The 23,699-nt window shown below is 37.9% G+C and overlaps 1 protein-coding gene across 2 annotated transcripts in view; it reads right to left on the bottom strand.

Annotated features, from left to right (window-relative positions):
- The window catches only part of UBTD2 (ubiquitin domain containing 2), a 58,445-nt gene that overhangs the window by 3,995 nt on the left and 30,751 nt on the right, over positions 1-23,699 (bottom strand). For both annotated transcript variants that reach the window (XM_020870255.2, XM_070476835.1), the window contains exon 2: positions 11,268-11,504. In XM_020870255.2, the coding sequence (XP_020725914.1) occupies positions 11,268-11,504 (237 nt within the window). The remainder of the gene's footprint in view (positions 1-11,267; positions 11,505-23,699) is intronic.

The raw sequence follows: 23,699 nt of genomic DNA, 5'->3' as shown, positions 1-23,699 counted from the left end.
GTTGTGCAAACTTCACTGTGTACATACTTGATATATAGCCTTGTTCTAAGGCAAAGAAACCTACCAGTGTCTTTCAGATGGCCTGACCATTAGGAAAACTAGCAAAGAGAAGGTGGAGAGTTCACTACAGACTCATCATCTCTCTCAGGAAAATACCTTCAGATACACATCCCACTGATACCAGCCTGATAGGTACAAGAGCATATAAATATTTACATGCGTGCATGCTAAGATCCTTCAGTCGTGTCTGACTCTGTGCAACTCCATGGACCGCAGCCCGCCATGGTTCCTCTGTCCATGGGATTCTCCAGGCAAGAATACTGGAGTGGGTTGCAATGCCCTCCTCCAGGGGATCTTCCCAACCCAGGGATTGAACCAGTCTCCTGCGTCTCCTGCATTGCAGGCAGATTCTTTACCGTTGAGTCACCGGGAAAGCCCATATATTTACATAACTGTTCTGCTAGAAAAAACGTCTCTTAGAGAGGCACCATTCTACACCTTGGTTTTTGGTTGCTTTTTTTTGACCACGCAGTATGGCATGCAGGATCTTAGCTCCCTGACCAGGATCAAATCCGAGCACCCCCTGCAGTGGAAGCGGGAAGTCTTAAATGCCAGGGAAGTCCCAAGAGACCTTACTTTTGGAATCAGGAGACCATGACGATATTCCCAGCCTTGTTATTAATTAGGTGTACGACCTCGAGCAACATTCTTTAACCTCAAATACTTTTCTCAATTAGCTAAATGAGGCAGGATAAAAATGACCTCTAAATTGGTTTCTAGGTTCATACACACTGCTTCATATTCATGTACCGCAAGAGATAGAAAACAGGAAAGCAAACCAAAGCTGTCAAACTAGGCAGAATCATGTCTTGACCAAAAGACAGCCTACATTTTTAGCCTCCCAGGAAACAAGGATGAGAGGCAGCTTCTTGTACAGGGCTGAAACAGTAGTGCGAGCCGACCTTAAAACAGATGTACAGTCTACCAGGCATTGTGACTTCCTAGATCTGAATACTCCCTTCTTCATCACAATGGAAAGCTGAGTCTTTCCCCATCTGCCCTTCAGCCCAATAAGTCAAGGGTTCAGTTTGAAGATTCAAATGGGTGAGAATAAAAACTCTATGGATGAGGTACTGCTGGATGGCATATCTTCTTATTCCAGCTCAGGGAGCCTCACATCTAAATGCTGGAAATAAACTATCCAGATTCTACTGCTAAGAAGCTCCTATATTCTGATATTTTTGGTAAAAGTAACTTCAATTTATCTAAGATGAAATTTTCTGGTTTACTCTGTTCTTCACTTCTGCCAGTCAAATTATATTGCAAACTGAATTATAAATATGTTCCAGTTTTAGATTAAACTAAAAAATAAATATGTAAAAAATTCAGGCCATGAAGTCAAATATTATTTAATTATATTTTTAGGCTAGTTTTATGGGTTACCCTCTACCCACATTAAATATCTGAGATCATAAAGTATCAAAAAATTAATCAATATAGACCAGAGCTGAGTACCACCCCAGAATTACCTATACAGAGCAGAATGACTCCTCTGTAGGCTCAAACTCTTTTGAACAATACATTCCCAAATCCCCCACCATTTTATGGCCCCGTAACTTTTTATTAAAGACGAAACTAACGGTGGTCTCTATCAGTTACTAATCACCCAGAAGTGTTAGGGTATGTCACTGGTGCTGAGTACAGAAGGTTACAAGAAAGCCGAGACTGTCCTTGATCCACAGGAGCTTATCATCAAGGAAAACAGACACAGCATAACCACCAAGGATTTAAATACAAATTGATGCACTGAAAACCAGACACAGGGGCCAAGATATCACACAACAGTAATGGGACTAGAGTCGGCAGAGCCAAGAAAGAAACAATTCTATAAAAACCATGTGCTCTAAGCGTGACACAGGGTGGTTCTCTGGTGGCTCAGGCAGTAAAGAGTCTGCCTGCAATCCAGGAGGCCTGGGTTCCATCCCTGGGTCGGGAAGATCCCCTGGAGAAGGGAATGGCTACCCACTCCAGTATTCCTGCCTGGAGAATTCCATGGACAGAGGAGCCTGGGAGGCTACATACAGTCCACGGGGTCGCAAACAGTCAGACATGACTGCACAACTAACACTTTACTTCACTACAGGCATGACAATACAAACGAAGGGCATCCCAAGTAATATGGATTATATGGAAACAAGAATTAATATAAGTATGGAATAAAAAGTGGCTTTACTGAGGTGAAATACAGAATCAACTGTGTGAAATTACTAAACAGCAACAGTGAAAATCTAATAGGAGGCTTAGGGAGTTTAGACTTAATACTATAGAAAATTTCTAAAGGTGGCTAATACCAATCCATGAATCACTCCTACAAATACTGAGTGCCTACTATATGCCAAGCAATATTATGCCAGTGAACAAGACAAAGCCTAAAGATTCTTTAATCATTTGCAGGAAGCGAGAGTGATTGACTGGAGTTAGGGGAACCAGCTAAAACGACTGCCTGACAATGGAAAGACATGGGTCTGAAAGAACTGGTGGTGACCGGTTCTTCACTGGCAGGACCTACTGATAAGAGTGTGTGCTTAGCCTCAGAGACTCAGTCGTGTCTGACTCTTTGCAGCCCCATGGACTGCAGCCTGCCAGGCCCCTCTGTCCATGGAGATTCTCCAGGCAAGAATCCTGGAGGGGGTTGCCATGCTCTCCTCCAGGGGATCTTCCCAACCCAGAGATGGAACCCAGGTCTCCCGCAATGCAGGCGGATTCTTTACCATCCAAGCCACCAGGGAAGCCCAGTGATAGTTTAGGAAAGGCAAATCACCTAACTAGGAAATGAGACTGATAAAGAATTCAGGGTTATAAGATTCTTTGCTTAGTCTTAACTGCTACAGGTATGGGGAGATACTTCAATTGAGTTACCTGAAGGTAACTGAAGAAGCACATTGGGAAAAAGGTAAAAGCAGTGTGTACAGTAATAATCTTGAATGTACAAGCTTAAACATAAAAGCAAACACTTAAAAAAAGACGGCTTACTAGCTCTGTCTGAGCACTTTATATACATTGACATTTAATACTCACAATGACCCTGTAAAGTAAGTTTATCATACTCACTTTACCAATGGGAAAACTGAAGAAGAGAGAGGAAACTTGTCCAGGGTCAGAGAGTAACAAAGTAAAATAATCTGATTCCTGAATAAGTAAACGTATCCCACACGGATAAGGCTTCAGGGCTTGTGACAGCTCTACTGGACTCAGGTTAATGATATGGCTAGTGGGAGGAAGAAACGCTCTGGGGAAAAGGCAAAGGACAAATACAAGAGGGATGAAGAGCCAAACATGAATCACAAGGCGCAGCGCAGCCCAAAAATACATTTGCCGGTGCTGTTAGTGACCGAGCAAAGGAGGACACAGAAGAGGAGGCAAAAGGAAGTGGTGACTAAGAAGTTTCAGTGCCCTGAAGCCACCACATGTAGTGACAAAATGGACATATTGCTGTCACTGTTTCATTTACAATATTTGAGAGGAGCGTGTAAAAAACAGAGTATGGTTAGAAGATGGTTAGTTTCCCTTAAAGAAACCCTGTGTATGAACACAAAAGGGAAGGGACCACTCTAAAAGTTGGTAACATAAGGATTTTTTTTAACCTTTCAAAAAATTACTCCTAGCTATGTTTGCATTTGCGATTTACAAAAGGTTTTTAATTATCACCCACTGACCACTGATGGTGCAGTTCATCTAACAATTCTTCACTAGTTCTAAAGATGTACTAGCCAGGGTTGCTTAGATTGCTCACTGAACGCTCTTTGTGGAAGTACACCTGTCTTTTATTCCTCCTTCTCCTCAAAACATCATTATAGGCCTCAACCGAGTCCTAGGAGAGAGAGACAGATGGCCACAGGGATGAATGCCGCCAGGCCACTGCTTCCCCGGGTCAGGAAGCCCCGAAAGCTCCCCAGGGCAGGAAGAAAGCTGCCAAGACTACCTTCTGTCCTGATTTCATACACAATTGTTTGAACTTGTTCTTATTTATCGTCTGTCTACATGACTGGCTCAGATGTTCGATTTTCCTTGTTTTCTATGGCTGCTTTTAATTTGGCTGCAAAATATTTCACAAGAAAATTATAAAGACAAGACTAAATAAGATACCAAATAATAAAAATAGCTTTACTAAATGTCATAACATCTAACACTTTACTCTTTCTCAAGCAGTCTTTCAGATTAAAAAAAGACATCTTTTTAAGCATTCAAAGGCCTCACTGGTTTTCCCTCTATGTTAAAGACCAGCTAGGTCTTAAAATTTTTACCATGTGAGACTTGCAGTGTTACATCATCAAATCTGAAAATCAATTTTTATGTAAGGAAACTTTTGAGGATATTAAAATGTTATTTTGATTGCAGTCACAGGTGTTTACATATCAAAGCTGATCAAACTTTTGATTTGATTTTGATTGATCAAACTCAAATATTTGTTATTTAGTGCTCCTCAATATACCTTAATAGTGTTGAAAACATTTATTGCTAATATTGAAAACATACTGGCAATCTGATAGAGGAAATCTCCCTCCCAAAATTAATCAGGAAAGCTATGTGCTATAACTGCAAGGCTTGTATCACACTTGGGGTTTCTTCCAAGGATGAGAAAGGATGTCTTTATTTTTCACTTCACTTTTCAAACTGACCAGGAAGGCATGAACTCTACAAAAACCATGACTTCCTAAGGCAACAGAAGACCTACACATAAGTGACTTGGACACAGTTAAAAAGGAAAAGAATCCTGAAGTAACAGAAAGAATGGGAAGGAAAGAAATACTGTGTTAGACCTATGACTCAGGCAGCCCACTGTTCAGTTTGTCAGAGGAACATAAGAATGGAAAAGCAGTGAATCGGATAGAAAGAACAGTGGCTTTGGAGCCGTCACACCAAAATTTTAATTTGGATTCTAATCCTAGACATACTCAGTCTGTTTCCTCAAGAACTACAGTATTTACCTCACAAAGTTGTTTTAAGGATTAAATAATAAAACACACGCAAAATTGACTAGTACATATAATGAATTCATAGAAACACTCAATAATGTCAGTTCCCTTCTCAAGTAAGTTTTAAATCTCAGAACTAGACTTATAGGGGGGAGTTCACCAATAGCAGTATCACAAAGGATAAAAAAATTTCACCATGTTTGAGTCCACTGCTTTAGGCTTCACGAGGTCCTCGGCAAACACCACAATGTCAAAAGGGCCATCAAGATTACCCTTCATCCAGATATTATGAGCAGTCTTTCAAAACTAACAAATTACAGGCTCCCTCATGCAAACTCTTTACTGGGAATTAAATTAAGCTTATGTCTGGTAATCAGGCTTTAGGAGAAGCAGGTTTAGGTATCTTATCCCACCAAATTAGCTATTAAGACCGGGATTCAGAAGCACCAAGACTATCATCACTTCTAGCAAGCATAGGTGAAAAGTTACTTAGTCTGGATGCATTACCAAAGTCGTATGAAGGTTAGACCATGACTAAGAGCTTGTGTAACATTTGGCCACATTTCTAAGAAGACACTCATCTTTCAAGTCCAGCTCCTTAAAAGGACAGAGGAATAGATCAGCAGCACTTGTAACTGGTTTATTTAGCTGACCCGGCTTTAGAGAGGTAGAAGTTGGGGCAGTGTATGTCTTGGGGCCACATCAGAAATCCTTCTTTCCCTTCACTCTCACCACCCAGAATGGAAGAAAGGAGGTCTTCTTCAGAGACAAGCCTACTGAGTCAGGGACAAACTCCCACCTCAGCTACTTTAGGGACTTTGTTGCTTTATTTGAAGAAAAAGGGTGACAGTAGCTGAGGAGCAGATAAAGCTACGTTGTATATCTCCAAATCATTTTTGTCTTTTTGAAGATAAAGACAGGAAAAGGATACAACATTTAATTTATGATAAACCAGCCATCAGATCCTTTATTAAGACCCTGTTTTCATTTCCAAATACAAGTCTGGTAAAAATTCCCTGTCTCTGCTGTATGTACAGGAGGTTCATGCTTCTGTTCTTAAAATTTTATCTTCATGAATTAAGTTTATTAAATGACAAATTCTTACAGGGACCTTTAAAGGACTCAGAATTCATGACTTGCTTCTTAATGAGCCTCTAACACACTAATGCATTTCCTGCCTGTCCATGTCTTAAAGAACCCACTTGTTTCTCTTTACTATTAATAGAACTATATCATTTTAAAGTACTCTGTATAGTGTGGGAGGGACTTAAAATGGTAGATATGGATTTAACACTGGAGAGTACTTGTGCAGTAACTTCACAGAAAACACAGATGAAATTATTTGACCTCGTAATTTAACTGCTTAAGTTAGTTAGATCTAGGACTGGAGTTTAAAACCCAATTTCATGACTTCTACCTCGGAAAAATGACATAACTTCCTTGTGCTTCGGTTTTCTCATCTGTTTAAAATAGGGACTGTTGTAGGTGATTATCACAGGGTGAAAATTAAATAATATCAATTCAAAACATGAATTGGTAGTATTTTATTATTTCTGATTCTCAGTCCACGATTTTTTATCATGTTGGTTCCCTAAACACAGAAATGCTCCATGAATGATACTTTTAAGTGCCTTGGTTTTTTAAAAACTTAAATTGCATTATATGTAATTTAATTTATTTACATTTGATATATTTTGCAGTAAGAAAGACCAGGAAAAAGAAAAGAAAATGGGCAACTCCTTTCCCACCTGTATTTTGAAGGTGATTAAAAAAGGTACGTGTTCTGGCCTTCAAAAGTTCATCTGAAGAACTGGTAATGTTTAGTGAAGAGCAGTAAGAATAAAGTTGGGGTTAAGTCTTTAAGTATGAGAAAAGTGTTTGGGGAGGTGAACAGTTCCTCCTCCTACACAAGGATGGTTAAGAAGGGAGCTTTTACATGTGAACTGCAGGGAGTTGGAAAACATACTAACTGTACATGCTAAAGAAAAAAAAAACTTTTCTAGAAGGTAGGGAATGTTCCATGGAAGGCAAGCAGGCAATTTTTAAAATCGTTGTATATCTTCTAAATAGTAATTTAAGAAACAGAATTAAATCCTCCTCTTTACAAGATAAACATATATTGTTTCTGAACAACCTTTCACTGAAAATATTAGAATAACCACTATGAACCAGACTGTGAAAAATGAAAATGAAAACCACCAACTTTTTTTTTCACCCTGTTTATGCTAATTTGGGCAAGCCACTTAATCTATAATCTGTTTGGGGGAATTTTAGGTAGTGATAAAACAGTACTCAACTAGAAAAAGAAAATAAGCTCTAAGAAATTTAAGACCATGAGTAAAAAATGCTGTGTAAATAATGAAAAATAAAGCTCCTTTAGAATGGGAAGGCTGTGGAAAAGAAGAACCAGACATTAGAATCATCCAGGGAGCTTTTTCCACAACAGTACACTATTACACATGTTCATACCATCCTCTACCTGAGTCATAATTTCCACAGTGAAAACACACCTTCATATATAAAATCCCCAGGTAGTTTTAGGACACCAACTTCCCTCAACACAATTGCTACTGCCTTTTGAGAAAAACAAACTAAAGATTTCTCACTGATAATAACAGAGGAAGATAATTTAAAAGCATAGACTTACTTTATGCTTGCACAAGGCAGGAATATAATGAATATGGCTGCTGACTAGAATTAAGATAAAACACATGTAGTTATCAAGGGAACCACTGTAAGAAAAAGAAACGAAGAAGAAAATATAGGGAAAAGGTTTTTTGTTGTTTCCTTGTAACACAAGAAAACAGGCCATGGAAAGACACACAATTTTTATGCACACAACACTGACACTAAATACAGCAAACCAAGACGAGCACAGTCCTTGCTTATTTACAAAGACATTTACAGAGACATTTTCATACGGCTTTCAGACTTTAAAGAGTTTTTTATAATATTTATACTGGGAAGATAACATAAGTAAGCCTGAGATAACAAAAAGACTATGGGAAGAGAAGAGAGGATGAGATGAAAACAAAACAGGAGATAATTTAGAAAGAAGCATATATCCTAGGATCTCCCCAGGCTGTCAGTCTATGATCAGTTCAGTAAGCGTGTGAACACCACTGACCACTGTAGACAAAGGGGATAGGCACAAGTCAGGTGTGAGATGATGCTCAGCTAACAATGTCCTCACAGAAATTAATAAATTAACAAATCTATTACTGCTGTTGCACTGAATCAACGTTAACCTCAAAATTCCATCAGGCATATGCCCAAGAGAAGGATACCTTAAAAACCAACGAAAGATGTCACCAGTAAATATTACATCCAGAAAATGACTGAAATCTATAATTTAAGATTTTGGTGCAAGGAATTTACTTATGTCAGAGTTCAAGAAATACAATCATCAGCACTACTATTTATTAAGTGTGTTTTGGACCAGGGTAAGCAACTTACATGTGTTATTACCACATTTAATCAATACAACCACCTTACAAGAAAGGTACTTACAACCCATATTTTACAGATGAGAGAACTGAAGCTTAAAGAAGTGATTTGCCCAAAGGCACATAGATGTTTTAAACTCAAAATATGAAGTATTGAATACTTTAGGATTTTAGGGTTTAACACAACAAAACATGTCAAATATAAAATTTCAATTACATAATTACATCTAAAAGATGGAAGGGATTTCACCAATACCACTGAGGAGGTCTAGGTAAAAACATCTAACTAAGTAACTAAGCTATAAACTGATGTGAGTTAGAGTACATGGCAAAATATAATTTAAAAGTCCATTCAAGAAACATTATTGGTAAGTTTCAGATATGAACAAGGGAAATCAATCAAGGGTACCAATGATAATAATACATAGGAAGTTATTACAGAACTTTCAAACAGAAAGCTTGAGAAAGTCTATTTGAGTCTTTCATGCTAAAGCAGAAAACATTCCTTAACATAGAGGGGAAGAGTAGAAGCTCATCTAATATTCTCAAATTTCCAAGAATACTTCTTAATCTGTCAGTTGCTGGAGTTGAAAGGATCATCACTCTTCAGTCACACAGATAAAAGCAGAAGTGAGAGACTTGAGTTTTTAGAGATTGAGCCCATATGTGTAGGCCCCACCTTAAATAAAACAGAGCTGTGATGCCTCCATGAACTTGTAAACTAGGCCGTAATTTATTGAATAAAGTCAGATTTTCCCATAGGTAACTATGAAAGTAAGGAAGTTAAAGTTCTAAGTTTCTGGGTCTTGAGCTTCTAAATGAAGACAACCACAGATAGACAACACCCCCAACTTCACTTGTAGGCCTTAGAAATACAAATATATTCTGCTTTAAATAGAATACAAGGGCTTCCCTGATAGCTCAGGTGGTAAAGAATCCACCTGCAATGCAGGAGACCACGGTTTGATTGCTGGGTTGGGAGGATCCGCTAGAGAAGGGAGAGGCTTCCTGGTGGCTCAGCTGGTAGAGAATCCGCCTGCAGTGAGGGAGAGCTGGGTTCGACCCTGGGTTGGGAAGAGCCCCTGCAGCAGGGAAAGGCTGCCCACTCCAGTGTCCGGTCTGGAGAATTCCACGCGCTGTGCTGTCCACGGGGCCACAAAGAGTCGGACAGGCCTGAGCAGCTTTCACCCCCTCACTCACAAGCACTAAAAAGAGAAGGATGATAAAACTACTTATAAAGGAAAGCCCCTCCCTTTATATTATATACAGATAGTATCTGAAGACAAATTATAGAACTAAAAAAAGTAATGGAGCAAAATGATGTCTACCTCAGTCACGTAAGAGGTAAAGAATTCAGAGATTATCCATGAAAATACCAACTAAAGAGTCATACTGAAATAGCATTCTATTATAAATTTTTCAAAAGTAGAAGGGATCATTTTTATACCTGTGTAGAAAAAGTGACCTATATATAGTGGGTGCCAATGTTACTAACCCAAGACCATGCTAATAAGCTTTCATTAATAAAATAAGAAGATAGCTATGGAATATATATTTTTTTTTAAAGTTTCTTAGACATGCAGTTAATTCAAAAAATAATGGAGATTTGGAAAACTGGAAGGCTACTAAGTTGAACATCCTTTACTTGACAAAGAAAGGACACAACTAAAGTGACTTAGCAGCAGCAGCAAAAGACATAAAGCAAAGAATTAAACAGTGGAAAGCAGTGCTCCTTTCAAAACGTAGACAAATAAAGGAAGATACTGATCCATCGCTGTGTTTCTCTTCAGATCATATGAATCTTTTCTCTTTTACTAAAGATTCCTGGGGAGGGGAGGTGGGGGAGAAAAAATAGGAGGATACTGAAAAAGAAACAACCAATAGAAGTATAACAGCAACAACAAAAAGAAATAGAAAGCTACACAAAGGATTATACAGGAACAAGAGACAACTTAGAAAAACATTAACTTGAAAAAGTGAAAAATTTATAAATACAGTAAACAACAGAACAAAATTATAATATAAAATTAACATCTAAATCTTAGTATAGCATGAAATTTGTTTCTAATCCAGGAGACTAAACATGAAGATATGCCTGTGTCCAGGATATATGTGTTCCTGGAAACATTCGAAGCTTACAGTGGTTCTTAGAGTCACATTCCTAAGCAAAGGAGACAGGTTTCTAATAATGCTCAGGGATTCAATCATAGAACTGTCCTTAAAAATATGCAAGACTCACTTCCAAGTTTAGGTTTGTTCATTATGCTGAAAACAGGCCTTGACAAAGGAGGATAGTGACTAAAGGTGAGTTCACTGACTCTATGGCTTCTGAGATCTAATCTGAGACTACTTCTCTAGTGCAAGCAGGAAATCAGTGAAGTAGAAGCTCTAGAAGACTGGGGCAGGGGGAAACCTTGATGGAGAACTAGATTATATGGAAGTTAGAAAATACAGGTTTAGGGACTTCCCTGTGGTCCAGTGGCTAAGACTCCATGCTCCTAATGCAGGGGGCCTGGGTTCTATCCCTGGTCAGGGAACTAGATCCCACATGCCACAACTATAAGATTCTGCATGCCACAGCTAAGTGCTGCTAAATAAATAATAAATATATATAAAAAAGAAAATACAGGTTTATTGAGTGTTCTCTTTCTTGAGACCAAAACACACACACAGTAAACCTATCTCCAGCTAAAAGAAGCAAAGAGGAATGCTCGTCTTCACTACACTGAAGGGAAAACAGCTAGAATAATGCATAGTAGGAAAATGAACACTTCCTATTTGGTTTCTTGCCATTAGAAAGGAGTTGATGATGTTCTACTTTGTTCTGGAAGATAACCAAACCTACCATGTGGTAACGTTATGTTTGCACCATCAATGATTGCTTGTGCCAGTTCATGATCATTGCTTTCAAAAGCATGTGCTGCAGCCTTCAAGGCATCCCAAATCTCTTTACGGCCTTCAAAAGCTGGTGCGGTATCCCAAAATTCATCTCTCTTGCTGCGCAGCTGTCCATCTGTCATGGGATAATCGCTTTTCCATTTAGGTTTCTCCTTTTTCAAAGGCTGGTTACGACCTAAAGCAACTGAAGAAAAATAAAAGGCTGACATCAAAACCAAAATTTATAAAAGATGTATTAATAGTTATCTGGTCATTCTTCTTTGATTCTTTCATAAAAATTATAGCTAGAAGCTGGCCTACTGGCTAATTCTTACATTCTGAAATTCCTCTAACCTATTTTATTTTAGATCTACAAAAGCAAATGGAGACATTAGGTGGTTCTACTCAAATCTTCCAGGGCAAGTTAGTACCTCTTTTTCATTCAATCTGTCTCCTCCAAAGGAGGATTTTTAAAATTACCTAGAGAAACAGTAGTAGGTGTTCCATCAATCAGTAGTGGCAGGATTTGAAAAGAGTCAAAGGAGGGACTTGCCTGGTGGTTCAGTGGCTAAGACTCCATGCTCCCAATGCACGGGACCTGGGTTCGATCCCTGGTCAGGGAACTAGATCCTGCATGCTCCAACTAAGTTCACATGTTGCAATAAAGATACTGCATGTGGCAACTTAAAAGACCCCGTGTGCAACGACCAAGATGTGGTGTACCAAAAAAACATTAAAAAGTTAAAATAGAAAAATAAACAGTTGAAGGATGCCATGAAAGAGGGTGAGATTCTAGGAGAAGCCAAATGACTGCAGTGGCCTGAATCTCAGGGTCACATGAAGCCCAAGGGCAGGAACTGAGAGATCTCGCAGACAGAGAGACTGCTCTATGGTGTCCAGGGAAGAGCAGCCGGACCATGAGACCCACAAGGATACCCGACCCCAGAAAAGCTTCCTCTAGCAACCTGTTCTGGACTTGAGTCTAGGAACTGTGAACACCTTTCTCTGAAACTCAAATACTGAAGCTGATTTAAAAAGGGATGAGGGAGAGAGGTGGGTAGTGCTTTACTTTCTGGAGGGACGAGAACTGAACCAGCAACCCTTGATACTGCGCCAAGGGAGAAACTTCCAACTACAAGGAGAACTACAACACTCCAGTTTCAGTTCAAGAGGAGAAGAAAAAGGAGGGTTAAGAGTCCACTCCATTTTTTGCTCTCAGGGGCAGCATGGCTCCTTAGAGAAAAGCAGCAGTGCTATCGTAATGCTAGAGTGAGTCTGAAGCAGCTTCTTTACACCCAGACACTTACCTGGCATATAAGCACTGGTCGCAAACTGACACACAGAGACACTCTTATCTTATACAGTGCCATAGGTGAGAAGTTCTTAAACAGATGGAAGAACAGGTAAAAAGAAAGCGGAGACTCCATGGAGTATTGGGTAAGAGTGGGTTTGAAATAAATGACAGTGGGTAGGAAGCAGAGGGTGTGTGTCAAAATTCGATGTTCTATATTTAATTACAGGAAGACTAATAATTAAAAGAAATTACTCTCAAAATGATTCTAAAGAATCCCAGAAATTAACCACTCCCTCACTGGCCCAGGGCCAAATGATATTTGGGTTATTCATTAAAGAAATAAAATGACTCTAGCCCCTAGGCAATCTCTACGTCCTATACCAGTCTATATTCCCAAATGACAGAACCATTTCTTGCTGCAAAATGTCTCTGGTTTGACACCTGGATTAAATCATGATCTCTCTTCACCCAATCTGGCCACTTTTATCCCAAAGCAGCATCTCCGTTTCAGGTCTCGTCCTCCCCACTTCAGAGTAGCACACCGTGCCAGTGCCAGCTGTTTTTCTTTAAAACGCTGTGTTTTCGTTTTTAATTTTTTAATTGAAGCTTAATTGCTTTACAGAATGTTGTGGTTTCCTGTCATGCATCAACAAGAATCAGCCGTAGGTACCCCCGTCCCCTCCCTCCCCACCCCACCCGGTCACAGAGGCCCTGCTTGACCTCCCTGAGTCACACAGCAATCCCCACCAGCTATCTGTTTCACACGCTGTACTGTACATTTCTGTCAACTCTCTCCATTCATCTCCCCTTCTCCCCCTCTCCTACCCCCGTGTCTATAGGTCTGTTCTCGATGTCTGTTTCTCCTTCGCCGCCCTGAGAGTAAATTCATCAGTGCTATCTCTTTAGGTTCCATATATATGAAAACACTCAGTATTTTGACCCATTGTATTATTTGGCCCTCTAATTTGTCTTAGTGAGATGCAAACCAGTTGAGTTATAAAACAGTGTGTACAGAAGAAGGAAAACTGTCTATTAAGTGGCAGAGCTGAATACAGAACCCGTCTCCTTTCTTAATGAACGAGTATTTACTGAGTGTCCACTAAGGATAACACTATATATGCTGTATCAGGTGTTCATATCAGGTTCAATTCAAATGTGAGAAACATAATCTATACTATTGACTTTTCCCTGTATCTTCTCAATAATACAGATAAATGTAGATTAAGCATTATTCCCCAAAAGGTGTTCAGAATATGTCAGATGATTACATTCAACCCCCAAATGATTCCACCAACAAGGTAAAATTGAAGATAAATTTTATTTTCTGCTACATTAACCTTTAGATGAGTCAGAAACAGTTTAGAGACAACACTATTAGTTTACTGAGCAGAAAGTGGAAGATAGGGCATCATAGACATCTAACTCAATGCTCAAATAAATACTTATTCGAGTAAAATTTCATGTCTACGTGAGTAGTTCCAGACAACTCTCTAATATCATATGTATTAAATGTACCAGAGGGAAAGCTGGTATAACTCTTATCACTGTGAGAGAATAGCAAGGCAAACGTAAAACAAAAAACCTCCACAATCTCAGTACTTAAACGAAGGAAATGAAAAGGCCCTCAAAGAGAAGAACTCAACAGAAAAACTATCTTGTAATAAAGGTGGAAAATAGTATGAAAAAGGAAAGTAAAACGCCTTCCTTACAAATATACGGCGCTTTATTTTACCTCCCCCATCTGTAGAAGACATATGAATAAAGTCAAATAAAAAGGACAGATGATACATTATGCTGCTTAGGGATAATCACTGTTGTAAATGCATTTTCAAATCTATGCTGTCAACAGTTTAAAAGTAATTACTTTAGGAAAAAGTAAATCAGAGAAAATAAATGCTTGTGACATATAAGTAAAGTTTATTTTTATTTCCATCTAGGTCTCTGCTTTTAATATATCTCAAACATAAGTAATAAAGGATATCTGCCTATTAAATGTCCACTTATAACACAGAAATCGACGTAGCAACTAAGTAACCATGTTTGCATCAAGTCAACCATTTTCAATTATTAAGAAATAAGACATAAAATATATATATTCAATTAGATTACATTTTATACTCTGAACCTTTCACATTTACCTTGTTTCCCACAACTTCAAACTCCTGATGCCAAGAGAGAGATGCTCAGTATCAATTACAGTATCTAGAACTAAGTAATATGCTCCAACAATACATTTAGAGACAGGAAACAACTTATTACCCAAATCTTGGTTTCTAAACCTTTAAATTGTAGGCAACCAATGATACTAAGTTTATTTAATCCCATGGTTTAACATACAAGATAACAAAGATTAATAAAGAAATCTAATTTTTTAAAAGTCTAGGTTATCTTAGGAAACATCCTTTTTTCCCTATCATTGCACATTTACTTTCAAAACTTTGCCAAAAATTCACTTTCTCAGTAGCCTCTTGACCATGTTCATCTACTCCTTATCTATCCTTGCAACCTTTCAACATTTCTTCCCACAATGTGACAAATAAATAGATCTAACATGTAAAAAACCCAAGAAAGATTTGCTTCTCAGAGATAAATAGCAATATAATCTTGAATATTTCTACCCCACAACTGAATGCATTTTGCAACTCATTTGCACACTTTATTGGCAAAAAACAACGACATCCAGAGTGAAATATGTTTATAATTGTCTGCCTGCTTTTGGTTCCTCTCTGAAAACTGATTTAATATTGGGACTCTTCAAAATAAAGGAAGGAGAGGCCATAAAGCACAGATACTGTAGGTATCAAGATATGACTCAAGAAATAATAGCTTTAAGAGACTATAAACTTAAAGAATCAGTTTTCCTAGCACAACAGCCTGAAGGAAAAAAACTGAATATTTAAAAAGATCACCATCAAAGGGAAAAATGTTGCTTAAAAGAATTCTGAAAACTTTAAAGCAGCATGGAATACAATTAGGATAATGTACCTATTTTAGATTGATTAGAGTCTTAACATCATAAAAATGAAAAGGAAATTTTCCCCTCACTTCAAAAATTAAGAATAGATCCTACAGAACCTTCTGTAACAGACTGTGCTAGCCTAAGAGGACGGTTGTAAAATATTTTATTCTCATTTAAATTTAGAATACTCTATATATACACATACACACACATATATTCCCTAAAGCAACTAACTGCTAAAATAAAAATAGGGATATGGGGCGTAAAATGCCTAAAATAAGAGCATCAACATGCCAATAGTCAGCATCATACCCATATCTGCTCTACTGTCTTGAGGATTTAGAGGTGGAAGAGATCGCAGATGGTGTAAGCCAAGGTTACTATTAATATTTGACAGAAAACCTAACAAGGATAAATAACACTGCTGAGGGTCAAAAAGAGCTAAGACTAGAATCCAGATGACTAGATTCAAAGGCTAGAGCTCTCTTTTCATTACAGCACCCCATGTCTTACCAGAGCTGATGAGTATGCTTGCTTTTACAGAAGTACCAAATCAATTATGAAGGTTCACTCAAAATAAAGCATGTGTCAAGCTGTTTTTCTAGTACCGTAAATCCATCTTTTCCAAGCTTCACTATGACCAATGCAATGGCTCTGGTAGGACAAAGGAAAAGCTAACCAAGAAACTCCAGCTCTCCAAAGGAGAATCCCATAGGGGAAGAGGCAGTACGGTTTTCTGGTCTGTCAGTTTCAATTTACAAAGTACTCAGCATCTATACAAGATCAGGCACCAAAGATCACATGTATGCATACTTAAGTAAGTCAGATACACCACTTTCTACGTTGCAATTTTATAATAAATACAAATGAGAACTTTGAGTATGTTTCTATCCTAAAGTTTATAAAAATTAAGCATCTGTAGCATAATTTTAAAGGCATATATGATAATTTCTAATGTTTGAGCTACCTTTATTTAGGGGGGAAAAATCAACATAATTTTTGATTTATCAATCAAAAAATAGAGAAGTCTATCAATCATATAGACTTCTCTGCACTGTTTCTCAGAGTATAAGTCTACTTACAATAATAGCCTGAGCATACAAATAGGCAACAGGAAAGTCTAGTATAGTGAAAGTTGCTCAGTCGTGTCCAACTCTTTGCGACCCCACGGACTATATATAGTCCATGGAATCCTCCAGGCCAGAATACTGGAGTGGGCAGCCTTTCCGTTCTCCAGGGGATCATCCCAACCCAGGGATCGAACCCAGGTCTCCCACATTGCAGGCGGATTCTTTACCATCTGAGCCACCAGGGGAGCCCACAGGAAAGCCTAACCGCAACATAATGTTTCAAGGACTTTTTTTTTTCTTTTTTTTTTAAACAAGACAAATTTATTACTTACAGTTCTATGGATCAAAACCGTGAATCGGTCTTACAAGTTAAAATTAATATGGTACCAGAGCTGTGTTCTTCCTGAAAGTCTTGAGTAGAGATCATTCACTCATCTTTCCCAGCTTTTTCAAGCCACCACATTCAATGGCTCGTGGTCTCTTTCTCCATCAACATAACATCTTCCAGTCTCTTTTTGCCTCCAACTCTTCTCACAACCTCTCTAAAAAGGCCCTTGTGGTTGCATTAGATCCAAGGACTTTTTAAATGAATCATTAAAGATGTTGTAAAAGCATACAATTAAATCTCTCTCTCTCACACACACAGCCCTTTAAAAAAGGGCAACATTACACAAAGTTGGGGAAAGAATATGCTCACCTAACACCAGCACACTGCACCTTCTACATACTACTGAAACTTTCAGATGGTTCATTCTACTTGGGGAGGGGGGTGGCCTCATCCAGCATCACACTCTTCAGAAGGTAGGGACCTTTTCTCCCCTCACTTCATGGACAGCTTGGGGGAGGGGAGCACACACAATGCCCACTACCATCTAACACTGCATTGACGTGCTGGCCAGCACAATCGGGCAAAGTAAAAAAGTTAGAAGCGTCAGGGCCAGAATGGAAGAGAACCATCTCTAACTGCAGATGATATGATGGTATGACTGGAAAATATGAGAAAGTTGGTGCTAAAATGAAATAGAAATTAACATGGTAGCAGAACATAAGATGCAGGCCTTCTTATATACATAAAATGTCCAGCTAGGAGATGCAATGGATGAAAAGGTCTTGTTTATAACAGAAACATAAAAGATATAATACTTGGAATGCAACACCTCAGGAAAACTTTTAAAACTACTGAAAGATAAAAGTAGACTCGAAACAATGAAAACAATCTCTTGTACTTGGACACCAACATTATAAAGATATCAATTCTTCTAAAGTTAATATCCACATTTAATACAATTCCAGTGAAAATATTTTTTTAAACTTTTTCTGATACTAGATGAATTGATTTAAAATACATATGGAAAAACAAACAAGGAGGAACAGTTAAAAGAATCCTGAAACATAAACATAAGTGAGCTAGTCCTATAAATATAAAGCACACTATAAAAGCATTACAATTAGAAGCATGTAAAGCACATGACTATTTAGATCAATGGAACAGAATAAAGTTCAAAAAAACCAAGTATGCAATGGATATTTACTACATGATAAATATTTTATCTTAAACCATTGGAGAAAAATGATAATTTTAATAAATAGTGTCAGAGCTGGACAACTATTTACAAAAAGATAAAATTGGGTCAATAATTTAGATTGCACACCAGAATCTACATGTAAAAGGTCTACATGTAAAAATTAATACAAGTAGAGGAAAATACAGATAAGTTTCTCTATAACCTAGGAATAGTGAATGCTTTTCAAAAGAAATGAAAAAAGACCGATAAATTTAATCTTATATAAATTTTTGTATGGGTGCAGGAAGAGTCAAAACACAAATGACAAGCCTAGAGAAAATATCTGCAACTTTCTGTCACAAAAGGCTGATTTTCCTCATAGTTAAAACTCTTAAAAATGAAGGAAAAAAGGGGAAACTCTGTGACAGAAAAATGGGCAACAGATGTGACCTTATATTTGAAAGGAAAATAGGAAATGACATATGAAAAAATTTCTAACTTCAGTTATGCTGTGTGCTTAGCCACTCAGTCGAGTCCAACTCTTTGTGATCCCATGGACTGTAGCCCGCCAGGCTCCTCTGTCCATGGGATTCTCCAGGCAAGAATACTGGAGTGGTTGCCATACCCTCCTCCAGGGGATCTCCCCAACCCAGGGCTTGAACCCAGGGCTCCTGAACTGTGGGCAGACTTTACCACCAGGGAAGCCCAAGAATACTGGAGTGGGTAGCCTATCCGTTCTCCAGAGGATCTTCCTGACCCAGGAATCGAGCCAGGATCTCTTGCATTGCAGGCAGATTCTTTACTAGCTGAGCTACCAGAGAAGCCCCCCAAGCGTCAGATATAAGAGAAAGCAAAGTGAAAACTATGCTAGAATTATTTCTCTGGCTCTTAGGAAATAATCAGGAATCTGACAACACATTATGCTACTGAGTTGTGCAGAAATAGAAATGCTTCTACACATGCTAAGAGTCTAAGATCCCACAGGATTATCACCTAAAGGATTCCTAGATGGAGGGGGACTCTGACAACATCTAACAAAATCACTTATTCATTCACTCATTGAGCCAGCAACCCTGGTTTTAGGATTCTACTTTCAAGATATACTTCCATCAATATAAAACATAAAAGGTTATTTCCTACAGGCTTATTTGTATCAGAAACAACCTAACGGATGTACTATCATACACCCACACGATGAAGTACAATGCAACTGTACAGAAAGTGGAGAAGCCCTATGCATTCATATGGAGAGATCTCTAGAATATATAAGAAAAGACAAGACACAGAACAGTACATATACACATTTTGTTTAGAAAATACATGTGTGCGTGTGTATGTGTATAAAACAAACCAAAAAATCACACACACTGAAAGGATAAGCCGGAAACTAACAAAAACGGCCATGGAGCTATAGGGCAGAAGCAACAGAGATAAGAGCAAGACTCTGTAGACTGACTTTTGAAAAACTGTAAGTATGTTACATTCAAAAAACAAAAGCAAACCAAAAATAGCAGCAGCAAACCCAAACACTGAACAGAGAAATTAATCTAACTGTATCACGTGTTTAAAGTACCATACAAAGAATACAGTGATTTCAAGCTAATTTTGAACATGATACCCTGACCATACATCTTTAGTAGGACAAATCCTAAGGAACCAGAGACACACCACAAAGACTTAGTCTTAAACCTTTTGGGGGGTGTCATGCCATGCAGCTTGTGGAGTCTTAGTTTTCCGACCAAGGACTGAAAGCAGGCCCATGTCAGGGAAAGCCCAGAGACTCAGTCACTGGACCACCAGAGAATCCCCAAGACATCTTAAACTTTATTCTAGAGACTAAAATAAACTAAGACTTAATGAAAAATACCAATTACTATAATTCTAAAACATATGATGTTTACTGTAGGATGAAGGAAGTAAGGAACAATATTATTATCAATAGAAAGCAAGATTTTTTATTAAAGAGAAAATAAAATACAAAATAAAAAGAAAAAAGTTAATTTTGAATTGGAAATCCCAACAGGAACTTATAATTTAACAATAAAAAGTATTTTATAGTTCTGTTGACTAAAGGGACTTAAAAACAATGACAACCCAGTAGCAATGAGCACACCTAGCTCCCAGATCTTAAACACCATTCCCCACTAAAAAGGCCCTAGGGCTATTTAGAGAAATGGCTAGTTCCATGGCCAGAGCTGGGAAAATTTAAAGCAAAACTGGGACAGGTGGCTGTTAAGAAGGCAAGAAAGTACTCAAAAAACTAGTATATTAATGAGATCATGTCAAAGGCACAAAGGAGAGGGTCTGAAGGAGACAACATCTGCATCAGTTTTGGAGCATCAAGAATAATGACTGCAGGACTTCCCTGGTGATCCAGAGGCTAAGACTGCATTCCCAATGCAGAGGGCCCAGGTTCGATCCCTGGTCAGGGAACTAGATCCTACATGCCGCAACTAAGTGTTTCACATTCCACAACTAAGACAGATGCCACAATGAAGACCACAATGCCACAATCAGACCTGGTGAATGCCACAATGAATGCCACATAAAGACTCAGTGCAGGCAAAAAAAAAGTTTTCAGAATGACTGAAATAGACTTTAAAATACTAAATCAGGGACTTTCCTGGCAGTCTAGTGGTTAAGACCCATCCCCCTGCCCCCACTTCCACTGGAGGACACAGTGAAGTTCAATCCCTAGTTGGGGAACTAAGATCTTGCATTTTTTTGACACAGCCCAAAAATAAAATAATTTTTAAAATATTGAATAAATAAAAATTCTAATACTAATACTAAAAGGGAAAAATAACAGAAAAAGAGAAAAATACTAATACAAAAAGGGAAAAATAATAGGAGAAAGGCTCTTTCTTACTGAAGAATGCTGGTAATAAAGAAAAGAATGACATATTTAAAAGAATCATTCTTTACATCAGGTAAGGATTATTACTAAATACGCTACATCATCATGGCAGGATATACAAGGTGTGAGAGGACCATCACCAATATTGTGAACTGCTAAAAAGAAATCAGACAGGAGATACCTGACATTCATTACCTTAACCAAGTGACCAAACTTAGTAGCTTTCTGAGGTGCTGCAATATGAAGTATACAAAGATGAAGGATTCTTTTCCAAAATGTATAACTTGAATCTAATTAAACTTCTAAATCTAACTTCTCATTTATATGAGATGTAAAGACTAACACAGTAAGTTAAAACATCTTCAGACACGGCCAAACATTTCCTGGAGGGTAAAACTGTCCCTGTTGAGAACCACTGGTCTACACCAAATGAGACAAAATATGAAGTTTGGTTGGAACCTAGTATGGAAAAAAGCTATAAAAGACAATATGGGACAACTAGATAAATCTAAATAAGGCTGGATAATAGATGTCATTAAGAAATTACTTTCAAATCTTCTTAGGAATGATAATAATATTATAATGACAAAGGAAAATAGTCTTATTCATAAAGTAGAAGTATGATGAAGTTTTCAGGAAGTGTTAAGTGTTATGATGCCTACAACTTTCAACTGGTTCAGCTATTAAAATGGAGGGTGTGCATGTCTATACATATACACACATATATACACACATACACAAGAGAAAAATGTGTATATATCAAGAAGCACTAAATTTACATGGGGAGTATATGTGTATTCATTATACTATTTTTTCATGTTTGAATATATTCACAATAAAAATTCAGGGGGAAAAACACAAACCCTGAAAAACAGAAAGACATGAATCCACTATATGAGGCACTTCAGTTCTCAGCCTGATATCACACCTTTTGGATACTCCTCATTATGTTCACACAACTGTTGAAGTTCCCCATATTTGATTTTAATAAAAGATACAGGAATTATATATTTAAGATATTAAGTATACAATTCAGAAGCTGAATTCTTGCTCCTCAAAGCTGAATCCTTGCACCCCAGTTTCTATTTAGGTAAAGCTTTCAGGCACAGGCCTAGTCCTCTTATACATTCCCATGTTCAGATTCCAACGACTATCCTTGAGCACTGAACCTGGCTGAGACCATCTATAAAACTCAAAAGCAACAGAAGTACTGAACAATTATTTTCTTAAATTTTCATCTATGGGTTAGTGCTTATTTAGAACGAAAAGTTAATAACTGAGCAATAATATTTAAAAGAACATTAAAGAATAATGAGAGTCAATTTACCAGGAAAATACAGCAATAAATGTGCATGTACCTAACAACAGGACTTCAAAGTACATGAAGAAAAAACTGAATTAAAGGAGACAGACCATACTATAATCACACTTAAACACATTAACAGTTTTCTATTAGTAACAGATAGACCAAGGAGCCAGAAAATCAGTAAGAATACGGAAGACCTAAACATTACCAACAAACTGGACTTAAATGACATTGTAGGACGTCCCACCCAACAAAGAGAGAACATACATTCTTGTCAAGCACATATACAGACCATTCACCAACACAGATCACACAAAGCTTAAAAGAGCAGAAGTCATACAAAGTGTGTTCTATAAGTGCAATGAAATTAAATTAGAAATCAGTAATATGAAGATAGCTGGAAAAATCCCCAACTAACTAGAAATTAAATGATACACGTAAGTCATGAGTCAAGGGGAAATTAGAAAATAATTTCAACAGAGTGAAAATGAAAATACATCAAAACTTTATGATGCTGCTAAAACATACTGCTTCGACGAAAACTTAAGAGCATTAACATGTCTCTATTAGAAAAGTCTCAAATCAATGAAGCAAGCTTCCACCTTAAAAGAACAAATTAAACTCAGTAACTTTAAGGAAGAAAAAAATAAAAAGCAGAAACCAAAGAAACTGAAAACATAAAACATAGAAAATCATAAAAGCAAAATCTGGTTCTTTAAAAATATTAAACTGATAAACCTCTTAGGCTGATCAAGAAAAAAAGAAGACCAACATCAGGAATGAAAGAGGTCATATCACTAGAGACTCAGCAGACATTAAAGGGATAATAAAGGAATATCCATTCATGAAGAAAAGGATAACTTGGTTCAGTTCAGTTCAGTTCAGTCACTCAGTCATGTCCGACTCTTTGCGACCCCATGAACTGCAGCACACCAGGCCTCCTATCCATCACCAACTGCCGAAGTCCACCCAAACCCATGTCCATTGAGTCAGTGATGCCATCCAACCATCTCATCCTCTGTCTTCCCTTTCTCCTCCGGCCCTCAATCTTTCCCATAATCAGGGTCTCTTCAAATGAGTCAGCTCTTAGCATCAGGTGGCCAAAGTATTGGAGTTTCAACTTCAACATCAGTCCTACCAATGAACACCCAGGACTGATTTCCTTTAGGATGGACTGGTTGGATCTCCTTGCAGTCCAAGGGACTCTCAAGAGTCTTCTCCAACACCATAGTTCAAAAGCATCAATTCTTCTGTGCTCAGCTTTCTTTCAATCCAACTCTCACATCCATACATGACCACTGGAAAAACCATAGCCTTGACTAGATGGACCTTTGTGGACAAAGTACTGTCTCTGCTTTTTAATATGCTGTCTAGGTTGGTCATAACTTTCCTTCCAAGGAGTAAGCATC

Source organism: Odocoileus virginianus, chromosome 14, assembly GCF_023699985.2.
Source record: "Odocoileus virginianus isolate 20LAN1187 ecotype Illinois chromosome 14, Ovbor_1.2, whole genome shotgun sequence".
Taxonomy (NCBI): domain Eukaryota; kingdom Metazoa; phylum Chordata; class Mammalia; order Artiodactyla; family Cervidae; genus Odocoileus; species Odocoileus virginianus.
Note: the sequence above shows the minus strand (reverse complement) of the source record. Positions and strands in the feature narration are given on the sequence as shown.